At 40.9% G+C, this 21,821-nt stretch overlaps 1 protein-coding gene across 1 annotated transcript; it reads left to right on the top strand.

Moving 5' to 3' along the window:
• Positions 1 to 18,736: 18,736 nt before the first annotated feature.
• On the top strand, positions 18,737 to 21,073 carry TCF21 (transcription factor 21). The gene is made up of 2 exons (XM_077292821.1): positions 18,737 to 19,313; positions 20,654 to 21,073. Exons 1-2 carry the CDS (start codon positions 18,867 to 18,869, stop codon positions 20,741 to 20,743), a joined length of 537 nt encoding a protein of 178 aa, XP_077148936.1. The 5' UTR covers positions 18,737 to 18,866; the 3' UTR covers positions 20,744 to 21,073.
• Positions 21,074 to 21,821: the final 748 nt, after the last annotated feature.

Raw genomic sequence — 21,821 nt, 5'->3', positions numbered from 1 at the left:
GAGAAAAATTAAAAGAGCAACCTTTGACTTGTGCAGCACTACTGCTGCATAAGCTGTGGCTCTTCTACTTTCTAACCCCTGAGGGGGGGTTAAAGGTGACCTTTGAAATCGGTTCAAGTAGGCTTCGGCCTACACTCTGCTCCACCTGCAGAGCCCGGGCTCCAACAACGCTAGTTGCTGTCCGGAAGTGCTGGCTGCACAGAGCCAAACACCTCGCCAATGTGTCAGTGGGGTCCAGCACCGCCAGCTGTTCCCCTGCTGTGTAGCCGGCAACGTGTCCTGCAAAAGCCACGCAGACACAACACACCCAAAGCTGCCGCCAGTGCAGGCTTCGGCCTACACTCCCCTCCCCCTGCTCCTCCTCCTCCTGCTCCTCCTCCTGCTGTCCCTGGGCTCTAACACACCACCAGTTGGAGCCCAGATGTGCTAGCTGCACAGAGAAAAACACCAGCCAATGTGTCAGTGGGGTCCAGCACCGCCAGCTGTTCCCCTGCTGTGCAGCCGGCAACGTGTCCTGCAAAAGCCACGCAGACACAAGAACTGAAATTGAAGGGAACCTGTCCCCCCTCCCCCAGGCGTTTTTACGTTATCCAGCCACCTTGTACAGCGGTAATGCTGCATGTGTGCAAGGTGGCTCAGAAACGTATTCTCCTCGCACATGTGGAACTGAAAACACGTCTGCAATGTGTCCTCTGTGTGACCATTTAACCGTCCCGGTGGTGTGACTTTCCTTTGTAATGACACGCTGCAACCCCCTTGGTAGCGCTGCCCGTCTTCTGGCATCATTGTTTGGCTGCCTGCGCCTCTGCGGCCGCCCTGACCCACACAACGCCCCTCGTTGTCTTATTTATTGGGACTGCGAGGGTGTGATTGATGGGCAGGATCAGTGCATCAGTTCGCCTGTCCCTCCTCTCCTTCCGCCTTCTTCGGACTGTGCGGCTTCATGGCCGTGGCATGCGATAAGGGATCAGATGACGCCGCACAGTCTGAAGCGGGTGTAAGGACCCGAGTGTGAGAGGCCAACATATGTGCTGCGCCAGGCCCTGAATCCCAGCCCCGCAGTGTTTTAACAATGTTAAGACACTGCGGGGCTGGGATTCATGGTCATCGCGAACCGCACCGGCCGACATTACATGATGCCAGAAGATGGGCAGCGCTAACGGCGCTAGGCCAGGGGATAACACGACAGCGCAGACTCCTGTACAGCAAATAACAACGCTCGGGAGGCTGCACCCAGCACCAAGGTGGGATTCTTGACACCTGTGCTGCGTCTCATTACAAAGGGAACTCTCGCCTCCATTACACAGTTTGACTGTATAAAGGGCTAAATGTTATACGTGTTTCATTCAGCGTGTGCAAGGAGAAAAATTAAAAGAGCAACCTTTGACTTGTGCAGCACTACTGCTGCATAAGCTGTGGCTCTTCTACTTTCTAACCCCTGAGGGGGGGTTAAAGGTGACCTTTGAAATCGGTTCAAGTAGGCTTCGGCCTACACTCTGCTCCACCTGCAGAGCCCGGGCTCCAACAACGCTAGTTGCTGTCCGGAAGTGCTGGCTGCACAGAGCCAAACACCTCGCCAATGTGTCAGTGGGGTCCAGCACCGCCAGCTGTTCCCCTGCTGTGTAGCCGGCAACGTGTCCTGCAAAAGCCACGCAGACACAACACACCCAAAGCTGCCGCCAGTGCAGGCTTCGGCCTACACTCCCCTCCCCCTGCTCCTCCTCCTCCTGCTCCTCCTCCTGCTGTCCCTGGGCTCTAACACACCGCCAGTTGGGGCCCAGATGTGCTAGCTGCACAGAGAAAAACACCAGCCAATGTGTCAGTGGGGTCCAGCACCGCCAGCTGTTCCCCTGCTGTGCAGCCGGCATCGTGTCCTGCAAAAGCCACGCAGACACTTGCTCTTGTACCTTCTGCTCCCCATCCTGGTTCCAGTACCGTCAGCTGGTTCCGGGCAGAGCCTTTGGCTTAGGTGCCTCCCTCTGGGTATCCGAGTTCCACCAACGTCAGGTGGTCCTTGGTAGTGCTTTCAGGCACGGGTACCTCCTGCTTAGTAACCGGGTTCCAGTAACGTCAGCTGGTCCTCGGTAGTTACATTGGCTCTTGGACCTTCGGCTACCCATCCGGGTTCCAGCACCGTCAGCTGGTTCTCGGCAGTGTCTTTTGCTCTTGTACCTTCTGCTCCCCATCCTGGTTCCAGTACCGTCAGCTGGTTCCGGGCAGAGCCTTTGGCTTAGGTGCCTCCCTCTGGGTATCCGAGTTCCACCAACGTCAGGTGGTCCTTGGTAGTGCTTTCAGGCACGGGTACCTCCTGCTTAGTAACCGGGTTCCAGTAACGTCAGCTGGTCCTCGGTAGTTCCATTGGCTCTTGGACCTTCGGGTAGCCATCCGAGTTCCAGTTCCATCAGCTGGTTCTCGGCATTTTCTCAGCCTTCTTGTACCTTCTGCTACATTTCCAAGTTCAAGAGACTAAACACGATGACCCGGAAGAACACCCCTAAGATGACGACGACACCAGAGACGACAACCACCGTGATGACGACGACCCTGGAGACGATGACCCTGAAGACCACCCCGATGACGACGACCCCGGAGACCACCCCGATGACGACGACCCCGGAGACGACGACCCTGGAGACGACGACGACCTGGAAGACCGAGAAGCAGAAGAACAAGAGGCTGCAGAACAAAGAGCAGAAGGACATTAAGCATAACACAAAATATCAGAGCAAAAAAATATTATGTAAATTATAAGCAGAAGAAGACTAAGCAGTGTATGGGGGTGAGTCCGTTCCTCCTCGTGGTGCCCCTGGATAAAGCCTGATGCTGCAGGCCAAACTGAACGCGGACAAATGTAACTGGTTTGTGACAGGCAGAACGGAAGGTGTAATCTTCAAACTTTTATAGATAACAACTACGGGAATGCCTGTCACAAATAAGAATATGATGAAGAAGTTGAATATGATGAAGATAATAGTAAAATAAAAAGAATATGAACAATGTAACCCAAAAAATAATAGGTAGAAGATGAAGAAGAAGATGAATAAGGTGAAGAAGTTGATGTCAAAGAAGCTGATGATGAGGATAATTAAGAAGAAAGCGTGGGAGAAGTAAAAAAGAAGGTGAAGGGCGTGGAAGTAGTGAAACATCAATATCTGACATAAAAAAAAAAAAAAATAACATAGTCAAATTCTTTCTAACGCCGAACTTCATAAAAAAAAATTAAAAATCCTGCTATTCTATTACATTGGGCTAAACCTCTGTCCCTTTAATATCTCCGCCACGTCCCCCAATACATCCTACATTATTCTTAGTTGTTTTCCTTCATGTAGAATGAACCTACAAGTTTATAAAGGGTTTATTTTAATTCCGATATTTTCGTCCCATTGACTTGCATTGGGATCGGGTATCGGTATCGGATTGGATCCGATATTTTGACGGTATCGGCCGATACTTTCCGATACCGATACTTTCCGATATCGGAAAGTATCGCTCAACACTAGTGAACACATTTCCAGATCTCTTACATGCCATTAATAAATGAAGTGATTCCTACTCATACAGCCAGATATATGCCAGCATTGCAATGTACACCAATTTCATACAACTATACAGAATGTGGACAAAGCTTCCATTTTATTACTAATATACACATTTTCCCATTACAAGATATTCTAATAAATTCTAAACCACTTGCGTATTATTATTATTTTATTATTACAAACTATTCTCTGAGCTTTTTCCAATATAAACATAAAATTTCTGGATTTTTGTAGGGTTTTTTTTTTATAATACATTACCTGTAACATTAAAGTGTTAAGCTTTTAGCAGCAACTTTACAAGGAGTAATTTAAAAATATATATTATTATTTTCGGTGGGATCGTTCCAATTATGCATGTACTTGTTTACATTGCAGTGACAGCTCTGCAGTTACTTGGTTTCTATTTTAAACAAGTCATGTTTAAAGGCACTTAGTGAAAAGCAATATATGACAGCTATAGATAAATGGTGGACCACTGGCAAAAAGTGGGTGACTATAAATGAAAGGAGGGGAGACTAAAAGCACTACTCTGGAAACAAGAGATGGTGGAGGAAAATGACATTTTATGTATAGCTAGCTTCATAAAAAGGGTAGGGACTGCAGTGATGTCTCTGTCCTGGGTCTTTATAACATGGTTGGTTTTTACAAAGCTCAAAAGAATGTACAAAAATCAAATATAACCTCTAGTTAGTACTGATTACTTTAAAAATTCTATTTCTATTTGGTTTATGCCTACCAGAATGTAAAGTTTCCTTCTGTTAATAACAAACTAAAAGTATTCCTTTCGAGTTTGTTAATAAGAAGCAATATTGACAAAATTTCAATTGTTCAATTGTTAGGCTACGTTCCCGCAATAAGTTTTTGGTGAGTTTTTTACACTGCGTATTATTGAAAAGATGCAAATAACCAATTTTACCTAATAGGTGCAGAGATTATGCAGAAAATATGCAACATCAAAAGCTCATCAAGGGAATGTAGCCTAAATTCTTTATAGTAAAGGAGTTTCCTCTTCTTAGAAAGTTACTGGGTGCCTTTCGTTTAAAAAGAAAAAAGTCCTTTTCTTACCCTCCTGAGGTCCAGCGCTAAGTCTATGCCACTGTGTCAGTTGTCCGCATCACTGATGTCACATAGGCAACACTGCAGCTAATCACTCAGTGCAGCAACTCTGCCTGTGTAAACAGTATGATATTCTGAGCACACTGATTGGCTGCAGTTGTTGCACTGTTGATGGGACATCAGGGCTGCAGACAACAACAGACACCAATGCAGTATTAGAGACTCAGCTCTGGACACTGAGGGGTGAGTAAAGTATAGTTAATTTTCTTAAAACAAACTTCACTTGGGTCTACAGTTTTTCTGAAACTGGAAAACCCCTTTAATTAGTTGGGTCCCAAGTCATATAAAGTAATTTCTAGGAATTACTGTGTGATGCCATGAGTTGCAGCCCTAATTTCAGGTTGCTGATGACAAACTGATTAGCTACATTGTAAACTTAATTGACAGGGGCATGGAAGGATAGCTATTTCTATCATGGGGCAGGAGGATTATTTGGTTCTGTAGCAAATTCTACAGCCGTGATGGGGCTTGGCAACTTAGGTGGAACATTGTAAACCTATAAGCTTAACAAGAGCATACTGCCCCATAAATAGACATAACGTCATTAATAGTAAAGGTAGTAAACTTTATTGGTATAAATATACAGAATATTTTTAAAAACAGATCAGTAATCAATCAAAATGTAGATATTAGGAATTGGTGAATGACAAATAGATGACACCAGCATCAAAAACCCACATTACAAAAATATCCAGGTGCAGACAAAAAACAGCACATAAATATGTGGTATAGTTGAGAAAGTGCTTATGCAGCGCCCCAGAGTCCTGGTCGTTGCAGTACTGTGGCTCCGCCACTATGGGGAGCTATGGTGCGTCTGATGGCACTGAAGGAGTTCATCTAATCAGGTATCACAGTCACCAATACATTTCACAGCCGGGCCTCCGGGGGGAGCTAAGGGTGCTATTCATTAGGCCACTCCCCACCATAGTGGGTAAACTGGGGGTCAGGCAGGAAGTTAGAAGAGAAAGCTGACTGGGTTGGAACCAGGCAACACCTTGTGGCAGAGGGTGTTGTAGGGGAAGAGACAGTAGGGTCTCTGTTAGGGGTGGGATCCTGACAGAGGCTTGGCAACGAGAACGAACGTAACGGGACCGTGCCTGCTCCGGGTAGCGGCGGTGCCCAAGAAAGGATTAGAAGAGAGATGGATTGTGCTGAGTGAGAAACGAGATCAAAGCGATAGGAGAATACCAGTAGGAGTCGTGCTGTAAGACCGAGGCAACATTCTACTGAGGCGCACAACCGGTGGCCGGAACGCCGAGAGAGTATTATAACATTCAGCTTCAAGCAATACTCTAAACAGCGGCAGGACAGTCAGTCTCAGGCGGGCTGTCTAACTCAAATCACCTATGAAGTCTTGGGGGGGCAACTTGTGGAGAGGGGCGTCTCTAGGGTCCCGGAAGAGCTCCGAGCCTACCCGTCAAACGGGTGCCGTTCCTACCCGAACCTCAGGGAGGGACGGAGGATTAGCAGAACATCATCTAGTCGAGTTGTGAGGGAACTTAAGAAACAGACACAACAGTTGTGGGGACTTTCCGTAAGCACAGCAGGGAAGGACCACAACACATAGCGCAAACAGGAAGGCACAGATTTCCACCTGTGAGGAGAACTCTGGAGGTGCCATTGGACCGGCCGGACTTGCGCAGCCTGGTAAACCGTATTCTGGACTGAGGACTCAGAGATCTTCAGTAAAGAGGTAAAGAGACTGCAACCTGGTGTCCTCGTTATTTACCGCGACCTGCACCTCACTATTGCACCGTTACACCACCACCTATTGCACTGGACGTCCCCCACTGACAGACAGGGCCACGGACCGGGTCTAGCCACCGTGACAACCCCAGAACTGAACAGAGACTCCCAGAGGCCCGGCTCCGGGTATCCCTCGGCCCTGTGGCGGTGTGGGGGCGCTCCACTTACATGCAATTTGAAAAAGATATGGGGGAGGGTACCAAACATTCTATCTAGAACCAGTGTCCTGATATTAGCCCCAAGTTGGAGCCAGTAAATAAGCTCTATCACATTACCCCCATATTGCACTATGCCCATTAAAGTGAAAACACTACCTATGTGAAGTGCCGTGTGATCTGCTTACCCATGTGTCGTTTTGCGCTGGGTACATCCATCAGGTAGCCCCGATGTGCGTTTCGCGTAATGGGGGCCATTAGGTGGAACATTGTGTTGCCTTTTTATAAATGTGAAGTATATTTATGAGAGTTCTCGGAGAAAATATATACAGTACAGACCAAAAGTTTGGATACACCTTCTCATTTAAAGATTTTTCTGTATTTTCATGACTATGAAAATTGTACATTCACACTGAAGGCATCAAAACCATGAATTAACACATGTGGAATAATATACTTAACAAAAAAGTGTGAAACAACTGAAATTATGTCTTATATTCTAGGTTCTTCAAAGTAGCAACCTTTTGCTTTGATGACTGCTTTGCCCACTCTTGGAATTCTCTTGATGAGCTTCAAGAGGTAGTCACCGGGAATGGTTTTCACTTCACAGGTGTGCCCTGTCAGGATTAATAAGTGGGATTTCTTGCCTTATAAATGGTTTTGGGACCATCAGTTGTGTTGTGAGGAAGTCTGGTGGATACACAGCTGATAGTCCTACTGAATAGACTGTTAGAATTTGTATTATGGCAAGAAAAAAGCAGCTAAGGCTTCTTTCACACTTCCGTCTTCCAAATCTGGACAGGATCCGTCAAGACGTTGAAATGACGAATCCTGTGCAGATTGTGGAAAACGTGTGCACTGGGCCCGTCTTTCTGACAGACCCGTCAAGGCTATGTGCACCTGTTGTGTATGTGTCTTCGCAGGGGTTTTCTGCTGCAAAAACGCATACACAACACAAACCAGGTTAAAAAAAAATAAAAAATCGCAGTATTCTCACCTACCGGCGTTCCCGCGCAGCGATGCTCCTGGCAGCTAGCGTTCCTAGTAATACATTGCAAAATCTCGCCAGAAATCGCAGTCTCGTGAGGAACGCTGGCTGCCGGGAGCTTCGGTGACACTGCGCGGGACTTCGGTAGGTGAGAATATTGTGATTTTTTATTTTTTTTATTATTTTTTACATTATATCTTGTTACTATTGATGCTGCATAGAAAGAGAGCGAGAGAGAATTTCCCTGATGGGAAATTCTTCCACGCATGCTCAGTTTGAAAAGGCGGGACCCGTCGCTGGATTCCTGCTTTTCACAGGCAGCGATGCATCCTGCGCCCATAGGCTTCCATTGTAGCCAGTGACAGGCAGCACAGGATGAGTCGCTGACCGATTTTCCGACGTGCAGAAAAAACGTTCCTCTGAACATTTTCTCTGCGCGACAGACCATTTTTTTAAGCAGGATCCAGTGCACAACGGATGAAACGGATGGCCATCTGTCACAATCAGTCGCTAATACGAGTTTATGGGAAAATGCAGGATCCTGCATTCTCAAAAATCGACGGATTGTGAAGGGAGATGAAAGACGGAAGTGTGAAAGAGGTCTAAGTAAAGAAAAACGAGTGTCCATCATTACTTTAAGAAATTAATGACAGTCAGTCTGAAAAATTGGGAAAACTTTGAAAGTGTCCCCAAGTGCAGTGGCAAAAACCATCAAGCGCTACAAAGAAACTGGCTCACATGAGGACCGCCCCAGGAAAGGAAGACCAAGAGTCACCTCTGTTTCTGAGGATAAGTTTATCCGAGTCACCAGCCTCAGAAATCGCAGGTTAACAGCAGCTCAGATATGAGACCAGGTCAATGCCACACAGAGTTCTAGCAGCAGACACATCTCTACAACAACTGTTAAGAGGAGACTTTGTGCAGCAGGCCTTCATGGTAAAATAGCTGCTAGGAAACCACTGCTAAGGACAGGCAACAAGCAGAAGAGACTTGTTTGGGCTAAAGAACACAAGGAATGGACATTAGACCAGTGGAAATCTGGAAATTGGTCTGATGAGTCCAAATTTGAGATCTTTTGTTCCAACCACCATGTCTTCGTGTGATGCAGAAAAGGTGAACGGATGGACTCTACATGACTGGTTCCCACCGTGAAGCATGGAGGAGGAGGTGTGATGTTGTGGGGGTGCTTTGCTGGTGACACTGTTGGGGATTTATTCAAAATTGAAGGCATACTGAGCTAGCATGGCTACCACAGCATCTTGCAGTGGCATGCTATTCCATCCGGTTTGCGTTTAGTTGGACCATCATTTATTTTTCAACAGGACAATGACCCCAAACACACCTCCAGACTGTGTATTGTAAGGGCTATTTGACCAAGAAGGAGAGTGATGGGGTGCTACGCCAGATGACCTGGCCTCCACAGTCACTAGACCTGAACCCAATCGAGATGGTTTGGGGTGAGCTGGACAGCAGAGTGAAGGCAATAGGGCCAACAAGTGCTAAGCATCTCTGGGAACTCCTTCAAGATTGTTGGAAGGCCATTCCCGGTGACTACCTCTTGAAGCTCATCAAGAGAATGCCAAGAGTGTGCAAAGCAGTCATCAAAGCAAAAGGTGGCTACTTTGAAGAACCTAGAATATAAGACATATTTTCAGTTGTTTCACACTTTTTTGTTAAGTATATAATTCCACATGTGTTAATTAGTGTTGAGCGATACCTTCCGATACTTGAAAGTATCGGTATCGGATAGTATCGGCCGATACCCGAAAAATATCGGATATCACCGATACCCGATACCAATACAAGTCAATGGGACTCAAGTATCGGAAGGTATCCTGGATGGTTCCCAGGGTCTGAAGGAGAGGAAACTCTCCTTCAGGCCCTGGGATCCATATTAATGTAGAAAATAAAGAATTAAAATAATAAATATGGATATACTCACCCTTCCGGCGGCCCCTGGACCTTACCGCTGTTAACTGGCAACCTCCGTTCCTAAGAATGAGGAGTTTAGGACCTTCGATGACGTCGCGGCTGACGTCGCGGCTTGTGATTGGTCGCGTGCCGCTCATGTGACCGCTCACGTGACCAATCACAAGCCGCGACGTCATCACAGGTCCTAAACTCCTCATTCTTAGGAACGGAGGCTGCCGGTTACTACCAGGGCGCGTCAGAGGGTGAGTATATCCATATTTTTTATTTTAATTCTTTATTTTTTACATGAATATGGATCCCAGGGCCTGAAGGAGAGTCTCCTCTCCTCCAGACCCTGGGAACCATACACATTGGGTTGACATGGCATAATCCAGGCATTTAACTCCTTAGTCACAGAGACAATTTTCTGACTAATGACAAAGCCAATTTTTACAATTCTGACCACTGTCACTTAATGTGGTTATAACTCTGGAAGCTTCTGATTGTGAGATTGTTTTTTCATGACATATTGTACTTCATGTTAGCAATAAAAAAATTTCTATATGACTTTTGCAATTATAAATTTTTGAATTTTAATTACCTTAAATCAAAGAGATATGTCACAAAAAATACTTAACAACATTTCCCATGTCTACTTTACATCAGCACAATTTGGAAACAATTTTTTTTTTGTTTGGAAATTATAAGGGTTAAAAGTTGACCAGTGATTTCTCATTTTTACAACAAAATTTACAAAACCATTTTTTAAGGACCACATCACATTTGAAGTCACTTTGTGGGGTGTACATGACAGAAAATACCCAAAAGTGACACCATTCTAAAAACTGCACCCATAAAAGTGCTCAAAACCACATTCAAGAAGTTTATTAACCCTTTTCGTGCTTCACAGGAACTGAAGCAATGTGGAAGGAAAAAATGAACATTTAACTTCTTTCACAAACATATTACTTCACAACCAATTTTTTTATTTTCACAAGTGTAAAAAGAGAAAATGAACCACAAAAGTTGTGCAATTTCTCCTAAGTACGCCGATACCCTACATGTGGAGGGTAAACCACTTTTCGGGGCGCACAGAGCTTGGAAGGGAAGGAGTGCCGTTTGACTTTTTCAATGCAGAATTGGCTGGAATTGAGATCAGACACCATGTTGCATTTGGAGAGCCCCTGGTGTGCCTAAACAGTAAAAAAAAACACAAGTGACACCATTTTGGAAACTAAACCCCCCCAAGGAACTTATCTAGATGTGTGCTGAGCACTCTGAACCCCCAAATGCTTCACAGAAGTTTATAACGTAGAGCTGTGAAAATAAGAAATCATATTTTTTCACACAAATTATCTTTTCGCCCCCAAATTGTTATATTCCCAAGGGTAACAGGAGAAATTAGCCCCCCAAAGTTGTTCTGCAATTTGTTCTGAGTATGCTAATATCCCATATGTGGGAGTAAACCACGCGTTTGGAGACCCCCTGATGTACCTAAATAGTGGAAACCCCCCAATTCTAACTCCAACCCTAACCCCAACACAGCCCTAACCCTAATCCCAGAGCCTAACCATAACCCTATCCACAACCCTAACCCCAACACACCCTTAACCTTAATCCCAACCATAACCATAAGCCTAACCACGAACATACCCCTAACACACCCTTAACCTTAATCCCAACCCTAACCATAGCCCTAACCACAACCCTAACCCCAACACACCCCCAACCCTAATCATAACTCTAACCAAAACCCTAACCCCAACACACCCCTAACTCTAATCCATCCCTAACCATAACCCTAACCAGAATCCTAACCCTAGCACACCCCTAATCTCAACCCTAACCATAACCCTAACCACAACCCTAACTCCAACACACCCCTAACCCTAATTTCAACCCTAACCATAACCCTAACCACAAACCTAACCCTAACACACCCCTAACCCTAATCCCAGCCCTAACCATAATACCAACCCAAACCCTAGCCCTAACTCTAACTATAGCCCTAACCCAGCCTTAGCCCTAGCCCTAACCCTAGCCCTAGCCCTAATCCTAGCCCTAAAACTAGCCATAACCCTAACTATAATCCTAGCCCAAACCCTAACTTTAGCCCAACTCACTTTAGCCCAACTCACTTTAGCCCAACTCTAAGCTTAATGCAAAATGTTTTCCCTAACTAAGGGGGTGATAAAGGGGGGTTTATTTACTATTTTTTTTATTTTGATCACTGTGATAGCGTCTATCACAGTGATCAAAAAGAACCAATAGGAAAAATGTCCTATTGTTGCCGGGTGCCGGCCGGCAGATCTAAGTGGGCGCACTGCGCATGCGCCCACCATTTTCTCCCGGAAGAAGATGCCGGCAGCCTGGGGAACTTCATGGGGGATGCGTGGACTCCAAAGGTACTGGGGGGCTGATTGGGGACCCTATTTATCTCTCTTCTGATGTGCGATCACATCAGAGCAGAGAGAAATTAAATGGAAAATTTGACTTTTTTTGTGGTTGCCGTTATACCGTTAATAACGGTGATCGCAACACCGGGGTCGGTAAAAACCAACCGAAATCATGTTCTCTGGGGTCTCAGCTACCCCTGGTAGCCAAGGCCCAGAAGAAATTCTGACTCTGGGGGGCACTATACACTTAAACCTTAGCGCCGTTAAAAAGCGACGCTGTGGTTTAAGTACCCTTAACTGCTGCCGTTAAAAGGCGTATCGGCGGTTATTAAGGGGTTAAATAACCGTCTACTGGATGTTGATTAGCAGTTGGTTAGAGGCCACTTTCCACAGGTAGCAGACGACTGTTCTATGCACACAGAACGATCATTAATATTATCATTCTTTTTTCATAGAATGTTATGTTATCGGCAGCACATCTGTTTACACGGAGCAGTTGTGCTGCCGATAACATGACACGCTTAAAAATCATCGTTATTGGCAGCATACTGCCCAATGTAAACAGATGTACTGCCAGTAATGATGATTTTTAAGCAAGGATAAAACTCATTGCCCCATACGGACCAGCATTCTGTTGTCCATTGGGAGTTTGACACCCTGTTTACAAGGCCTAATAGTTAGATCAAGTGTTCCTACAAAGGCTCGTTCCTTGATTATTGACATGTTCGAATGAACCATGACAAACACTATACTACAATAAGCTGTGCATCGCACTAAGCAGTGTATGTAGCAGCCAGATCCTCCATCTGTTAAGAATTTCTGCATTTGGGCTACTGGGTCTTGTGAATAGGGGATGTAGTGCAACCAATTAGGTCCTAAAGGACAATGTACCATAACTTGTTATTCACTACACTACATATGCTTCTGTTTAAAACAAAGCAAGTGGGTTGGATTTATAGCCAAGTAGATTGTATCTTTCCTGCCAGTCATAGGTTTTAGTGCAAGAAAATCAGTGGTAATTGAAGTGACTACTTTTCACATATGTCATATCTATGTATGACATAATTTCCATGATGAAGCTTTCTACCCTCTCCCAATACCAATACTTATGTGATATACATGCAAGCCAATACAGTGTATTATTTCTATGGAAGGTAAGAAGACTGAACAGATTCTGTTGACGTGTATAATCTTTAGAGTTACTTCACTTCTACTACCTTTATTTTCAAGCATTAGTTATCAGTACCACATGTCTTCTACTTTAAGTAGCAACAATGGATGAACCGGACAGGTGGAAATTATCTCATTGCAATTAATGGGATCAGTTCCTCCATTATTTTCCATCTGTCATTTTAGCTAAACGCCAGATGGAAACTATTCTGCAATGCTGGATATTTGCAATGGGTAAAATCATGCTTATTCTACATGTGTATCCTAAATCAGATGTCTATTTATTTATTTTTAATTATATTGCATAAAATGTACATAAAAATAAATCTAAATGAAACAGAGATACTTAAAAAGGTGCAGTTTCTAGTTTACTTTTCATTGGATCTATCAAATGAATATATTAAAAATATACATAACAGATGATATCTAACTGATAGTTTCATTCTGTTATATAAAGTGAACTAACATTTTGTTTGCTTTTTATTATTTAGCTAGAACCAAATGTATGAAAATGTAAACATATATGTATGTAAGCATACTGTATACGTATGCAAACATATACCAATGCTTTCTAGCTCATCTATCAGTAAGGCAAAACTTGCCTGTGTTCGAGAGTTCATTAGGAGCCTTCCTAGTAGATGCCAACAAAAAAGGCAACAAATAAAGTAAAATGCTGAGCTGTTTGTTCTGTAAAAAAATAAGAGACATTATGACAGAAACCTATGGACCCAGTTTACTCAATATGGTATGTTGCTAATGGTTGGTGTTAGATGACTTTGCCATAGTTTTAACTTTTCAGACTCCTATAATGTAACATAAAAACTCAAAACCTCCACCTTTAAAGTTATAAAGGCATCAATTACTGTATCAATACGGCGTGGCATGGAGGTGATCTGCCTGTGGCACTGCTGAGGTGTTATGGAAGCCCAGGTTGCTTTGATAGCAGCCTTCAGCTTGTCTGCATTGTTGGTCCAGTGTCTCTCATCTTCCTCTTGACACTACTCCATAGATTCTCAATGGGATTAAGGTCAGGCAAGTTTACTGACCAATCAAGCACAGTGATACTGTTGTTTTTAACCAGGTATTGGTACTTTTGGCAGTGTGGACAGGTGCCAAGTCCTGCTGGAGAATGACATTTCCAACCTCAAAAAGCTTGTCGGCAGAGAGAAGCATGAAATGCTCTAAAATTTCCTGGTAGGCGGCTGCGCTGACTTTGGTCTTGATAAAACACAGTGGACCTACCCCAGCAGATGACATGGCTCCCCAAACCATCACTGATTGTGGAAACTTCACACTAGATCTCAAGCAGCTTGGATTGTGTGCCTCTCCTCTCTTCCTCCAGACTCTGGGACCTTGATTTACAAATGAAATGCAAAATTTACTTTCATCTGACAACAACACCTTGGACCACTGAGCAAAAGTCCAGTACTTTTTCTCCTCAGCCCAGGTAAGATGCTTCTGGCGTTGTCTATTGGTCATGAGTGGCTTGACACAAGGAATGCAATACTTGTAGCCCATGTCCTGGATACATCTGTGTGCGGTGGCTCTTGAAGCAATGGCTCCAGCTGCAGTCCACTCCTTGTGAATCTCCCCCATATTTTTGAATGGCCTTTTCTTAACAATAATTCAAGGCTGCGGATAACCCGGTTGCCTGTGTCCCTTTTTCTACCACACCTTTTCTTTCCACTCAACTTTCCACTAATATTCTTGGATACAGCACTCTGTGAACAGCCAGCTTCTTTAGCAATGACCTTTTGTGGCTTACACTCCTTGTGGAGTGTGTCAATGACTGCCTTCTGGACATCTGTCAAGTCAGCAGTCTTCCCCATGATTGTGGAGCCTACTGAAACAGACCAAGGGACCATTTTAAATGCTCAGGGAGCCTTTGCAGGTGTTTTTATTAAATATTCTAATTTACTGAGATAATGACTTTTGGGTTTTCATTGGCTGTAAGCCATAATCATCAACATTAACAGAAATAAACACTTGAAATAGATCACTCTGTTCGTAATGACTCTATATAATATATGCGTTTAACTTTTTTTTATTGAAGAACTGAAATAACTTAACTTTTTGATGATATCCTAATTTTGTGAAAAGGATCTGTAGATGTGATGCTTTGATATATATATATATATATATATATATATATATATATATATATATATATATTCACAAAAATATGTATATATAGTAATATATTTGTGTGTATGTACTGTATATATGTGTGTATATATATACAGTATATATACAAATATGTACACATAGATACATACATTTTTATGTATGTTTGTGTATGTGTATATATATATATATATATATATATATATATATATATATATATATACCATGAAGGTTTTATCGGTATGACATTATCACTGCCAGAACTGGTGCTCGCGCGCCTGCTAGACCGACCATGCCTCATGCTCTGATAAGCAGCTCACTGTCAATAGATAAGGCACATAGAAAGCTGTAGTGTGGGGGGGGGTTAGCATTCTCAGTTCTGCAGTCTTGCCACATCTAAGAACTCTGATTGTGTCACAACTGCTGCATCCAGTAAACTACATTGTTCCAATCAGGGTCTCTTTTCCTACATTATGCTGCTCTCAGATGAGGGAGCAAACACCTGGTGACAGATTCCCTTTAAGATCTTTGAGCAGGACATAGATCTCCCTGAGAATCTGCCTCCAGATCTGCTTATTTTAAATGAAAGGGGGGGGGGGGTTACCAGTGTGAGACATATAATAGATGACAGTCTCAAGCACTGTATTATTTTTATAACAATATTTCCCAGAATACCATCTTACCTAATTTTTATAATCCCACAGGTGATAGCGAGTAAACACTATGCTGTGAAATGAATCAAAAACAAATGTAAATCATGAATGATAAGTTGCCTGACAGACTTCCACAGGACAAATCCACTGATCTTAGCAGCATATACATAAATGATCACTATGATTCACATTGATGTGCTGCTTCCAGCAGTCTGCATTATGTTAACTATTATCCACTATTATCCACTAGCATCAGTATTATAATAATAATAATAATATTAATGACAATATTTATTTTAATAACTCCAACATATTCAGTAGCGCTTTACAATTCAGTATGTTGTCATATCCTGATGCAGACAAGGCCATACATAGTGGAAATAAGAAAACTGTACATAGTGGAAACTCATGGTTGAAGCACATTTTTGCATTTATTCTATGTAGCTTTGAAAATAAGTTTTGTAATTAAAAAATGGGAAAATATATACATCTATTTGTACATTGAGTTTATGGAATAACATCAAATAATTTACAGAGAGTACAAATCATGGCAGGAGTTGCCCCTGTGTCAATTCTAAACAGCCATAGGTTCACAGGAAGGTAGTTTTGGTTTACAAATTAATTGATAAAACTAGACACACACCCGATATATTTGAGAGAAAATATGACAAGAAAGATGGCATTACATAATATTTCCCAAAGCTTAATGAAAGTGAAAAAGGTAGAAAATATTTTTTAAGTCTATATATACAGTCAGTCAATTAGATGGCATCATACAGCTCACCCCCACAGTTGTATGCTGGGTATAAGCAGTGGTACTGTAAACATTAGACTGCCTGTTGTGCTCATATCATGGAAGGTAATAGGAATGTTCTCTCTAGATTACCCCTCCTGCTTTCTGGAGCAGAGATGAATATACACACAGCATCAAAGTCAGAAAGAAATCTGATTAAAGTGTCACCCATTAGCAATATTATATATATATATATATATATATATATATATATATATATACATATATATATATATATATATATATATATATATATATATATATATATATATATATATATATATATATACAGTATATGTATATATATATATATATATATATATATATATTTATTTATTCATCCAATGCAGCATCACAACCTAATGTGTGCATATAACTCCTGCAAGCATATGTGGAAAACAAACTAACAAATATTATAATAATAGCATTAGAAGTATTATGATTATTATAAGGAGAAAGAAGAAAAAGAAGAAATTAAGAACAGTCATTACTATTATTAATACAAAATTTCCCTTCCTTTTTTAACTTGTAACAAAATTAAACATATTGCCTATTTCACATGTAAATGCATTCTTATCTCTCCTGGTGTCAGCTATGAAACAAAAATATAGATTTATTTTTGCAGATATTAAATATATATCCATATGGTATAAGTGCATATTACTTGATTTAATAAATTATTTTTTTTACTCATAACTGGATTCTATTTCAATAATCCTTTGAGTTGCCAATGTATTCTCAGGAAGGAAGCAAACTCTATATTTACTCATTATTATCTCCTAAATGTTTTCCTATTTAGTTATATATTGCCATATACACACCTTGGATGCCTATCTATTTGTGTCTGTCTCATATGTATCGATCTAGCTTGCAGCTAGGAGTCTATGTACTATATGGATGTGTTTGTCCTGCACAACTGTCTGAGGACATCTGTGTGGCTATATACATATATACCTCAGTGGGCACAGAAGAGGATGTGCCTAGCCCATTACAGCAGAGACACAGCTGATGACAAGCTGCAGTCCTCAGTGTTACTTGCTGCTCCCTACCAGTACGACTTAATATGCACTTCTGTCACATCTATTCTGGTCTTTGAACTTTCTATAACAATTTAAGTCATGTTTTGTTTCCCTTTTTTACTGCTTCTTTATATTACAAGACACATCTTACCTCCATCCGCCTCATGAACACCTATTATACGGGACACCGGAAAATATGGGATAGCTTGTGGCACTGAAATGCAATAGGTGTCGGATTCTGCCTCTCCCATTGCTATATATTTTACAGCCTGATAAAGTGCTGGCAATAAATCGCTATCCTGGTTCTAAAAAGTAAAATGGCCAATAAATAAAAGAATAATTCAGTGAATACGCGTGTTTGAAATCAATGAATTATAAGTGATATTGATAGTATTGAGGCTCTTTTTAAACTTCTTTTGCAGGCGTTTAATGATGTCCTTTTCAGTGTTCATTGAAAATGAGTATATAGATCATATACCATAGATCTCATCAATATTAATATTCCTAGACAGTATAAATATCTGTTTTTATAAACTCCCACTTGTATCGCAGAATTACCTCTTCTCAACTCTCCTTTATATGCAGAATGCTCGGCAGAGCTATGGCTGGCTTGTTATTTTTGCACAAGTCACCTAGTAATGGGGTTACATGGCCTCTGACCCCAGTCATCTAGGAGACATTGGAGGATGTTACAATATAGATCAGCAGATGGCACTTTGTCTAGATATCACAGGATGTTTTCATACAATATCCCTATTGCTTCCATTAAACATTTTTCTCTGTATAAAGGAAAGTGAATTCACCATTTAATAGCTTTACAAAAAGTAACATTTCATTGGCTCATTTTAGTTTAATCCAAAAGTTCGATTTATATTCCTCTATGATTTAAATGCAAATGATGCAAATATTGGATGATTTGTTATTTAAATATTATAGCGTTTAATATGTGAAAAGGGTATAAATGCTGAAATTCCATGAGCCTTGCCAGATAGTGATGAGCAGTGGGAGGAATACGTGGGCTGGCAGGAGACGAAGAGTAGACCATGTCCTCCTCCTCCCTGGTATCATTAGGCCCGTCCTCTCCCCGCCCTCCATCCCATAAATAAATGACTACTGTCCACACGAAATTCCATTGCTCTCCTCCTAAGACAAACACTGGAACAGGCGTGTCTCCTGAAGGCTGCTAATTAAACACATCCCCTATTATTATCCTGCATCCATTCCCACCTGGACCATAGGAGGAAGCAGGGACAGCAATGTCTACGGGCTCTCTGAGTGATGTGGAGGACTTCCAGGAGGTGGAAATGTTGGACTGTGATGCCATGAAATTGGATTCTAGCAAGGATTTTGGAATCTCAAATGACAGCAATGAGGAAAGTTCCGCTTGTGACAATGGATCTCCTAAGAAAGGCAGAGGAACAGGGAAGAGGAGGAAAACCCCACGCAAGAAAAGTCTTCTGACTGGGGTTAATCATGAGGGAAAGCAGGTCCAGAGGAATGCGGCTAATGCCAGGGAGAGGGCCAGGATGAGGGTGCTCAGCAAAGCTTTTTCCAGGCTCAAGACCACCTTACCCTGGGTACCACCAGATACTAAACTTTCCAAACTAGATACCCTGAGGCTGGCATCCAGTTATATAGCTCATCTAAGACAGATCTTAGCCAATGACAAGTATGAGAATGGTTACATCCATCCTGTTAACCTGGTAAGTACAGCTGTACCATCAAACTTTTTCCATTAAATATACTTGTATGTTCTATCTATCTATCTATCTATCTATCTATCTATCTATCTATCTATCTATCTATCTATCTGTCTTATATCTATCATTCAATTTTTTCTATATATACCTATCTATTCCCTATCTATCTATCTATCTATCTATCTATCTATCTATCTATCTATCTATCTATCTATCCCATATCTATCTATTATTCTATCTATCTATCTATCTATTACTCTATCTATCTATCATCTATCTATCTATCTATCTATCTATCTATTTCCTATCTAGCACTCTATCTAGTGTATATTTTATTTTGACTGTCTCATTTTCTATCTAACTAAAGTAAGCGATAGATTTTGAAATGAGAATTACTGTGATTTATTCTCAATGTAATTGTCAATGTAGTATTAAGCATTACAATAGTGGAAAATTCAGCTTGCCCTTCTAGAAATGTGACGTTACCACCTACTGCTAGAAGTAACTTCACTCTACCCATATTCTACTCTTATCTCCCCTAGCTGTAATGAAACGGTGGGGATTTTCTTGAAGGCAGGAATGTTTTTATCAGCACTTCCAGCACTCTTTTTACGTTAAGGAAAAAAAAAAATGAAGAGAAGACGATGTTTATGAGATAGATATCGGTCTTAAATGCTGGAATGAAAATTGCTGGAAATAATGAAATAAAGGAGAAACTGTAAAACTAACCACAATCATGATTATTGGATTGCAAATTATAATAGTAATAATTACATTTGTTATCCTCATTATGGCAATTATTACCAGTCATTGTACATTATTATTATTAGTAGTAGTAATTATTTATTATTATTATTATTATTATTATTATTATTATTATTATTATTTGAATTGTTGATGTGGATGGTATATTAGTAAACTTACAGTACTGCTGTTATTATGATTAGTAACAGTAGCATTAAAAGTATGTATTATCGTACTTATTATTATCATCAACACTACTGCTATTATTGCTGCTGCAGTTGCTATATTAGTAATGTGTATGCATTTATTTATACTTCTAAAATTCAGCAAAAGAAATAAGTATATAATGAAGCAAAAAAAGAAGAGATAATAATATCTTGTGCAGATAAATGCTTTGATTTTTTGCAATATACTTAAGTGGAAACAACTTTAAACAAAAATTAACACTTCCTGATGGAATATAAGGATAAGACTATCTTATTCTCATCCCAACCTACAAAGCATGGAGGCACTATGGGTTTTAAAGATAAACACTGCATTGAGGAAAAAGGATGATGTGCTGTTTGTACTGATTTTGGGGTATTCTCTTTTCTTGACAGACTTGGCCCTTTATGGTAGCTGGAAAGCCTGAAAATGACCTTAAGGAGGTTGTGGCTACAAGTCGCTTGTGTGGCACCACGGCGTCATGACCCAACTGATGGGCCTTGTGGATGGATGGACAAGCTGCAGGAAGGGACATCTCAGTTTTAAGGAAACACGAATTTGAGGAGACCAAATGTACATAATCCTTTATATTTAACTTGTACATTTCATGTTGCCCGAGTCTTGCTGGTCCAAGAGCTCTCAGAACATTTTGTGTAATTATGTTTATATATGATAAACCTTTATAATGGGCTTTGGAAGCCCTGTCTGAGGTTTACTTCATTTTCAGATATATAGATTTATATTACAAATTGATATATATTTTTGTTTCTTCAGAAAAATTAGATATTTCTTTGAATAAAATCTTCTTTACATAAGGATTGTATGTTTTATTAATTGCAGAGATAGTTAGATGGACAGTGAAAGACAGACAGATAGATAGATAGATAGATAGATAGATAGATAGATAGATAGATAGATAGATAGATAGATAATTAAAAAGAAAGCTCGATAGGCAGACAGATAGATATATAGATAAATTAGTTGTGTTCTATCTTTTCGATTTATAAACATGAAGTAAGACAAACAAAGCAGACACCAAAAAAAGTAAAAAAAAAGTTTCTGACTACACAAGGAAGATAATACAAATCTTTCTAAGTAATAGTAGGAAATTATCTGCAGACATCTTTATCTATATTTTAAAGGATTATCGTGGTAATAGTACAAGAATACTAGTAGGAATAATACAAATTGCCATAGTGATTGTAATAAAATTGGGAAACAGATCTGACAATAAAATAATAATTTATTTACTATTTACATACCAAATATTTAGCAGCTAAATTGTGCTCCCACTTCTGCTAGTAATAGGCACAGTCACACTATCATTATTAAGGACTAATCTTAAGAGTTGGTAAAAGCACCAATAGCAATAACAGTATATTGACACTATTAGTGCGAATCTTCTCCTGACAATATTTTATTGTATTATAAATGTTGCTTATTATATAAAGAGTATTGAAACAATCAGTAATAATAGTAATGATAAATGAGTCTAATAATAATAATATAATAATAACATCTGCCTCTAAGTTACAAATGAAACATAAACGTTAGCTTCAGTCT

The sequence above is a fragment of the Ranitomeya variabilis genome, chromosome 2 (genome assembly GCF_051348905.1).
Source record: "Ranitomeya variabilis isolate aRanVar5 chromosome 2, aRanVar5.hap1, whole genome shotgun sequence".
NCBI classification, from domain to species: Eukaryota; Metazoa; Chordata; class Amphibia; order Anura; family Dendrobatidae; genus Ranitomeya; species Ranitomeya variabilis.
The sequence above is the reverse complement of the archived record's forward strand: the minus strand, read 5'-3'. Positions and strand labels throughout refer to the sequence as shown.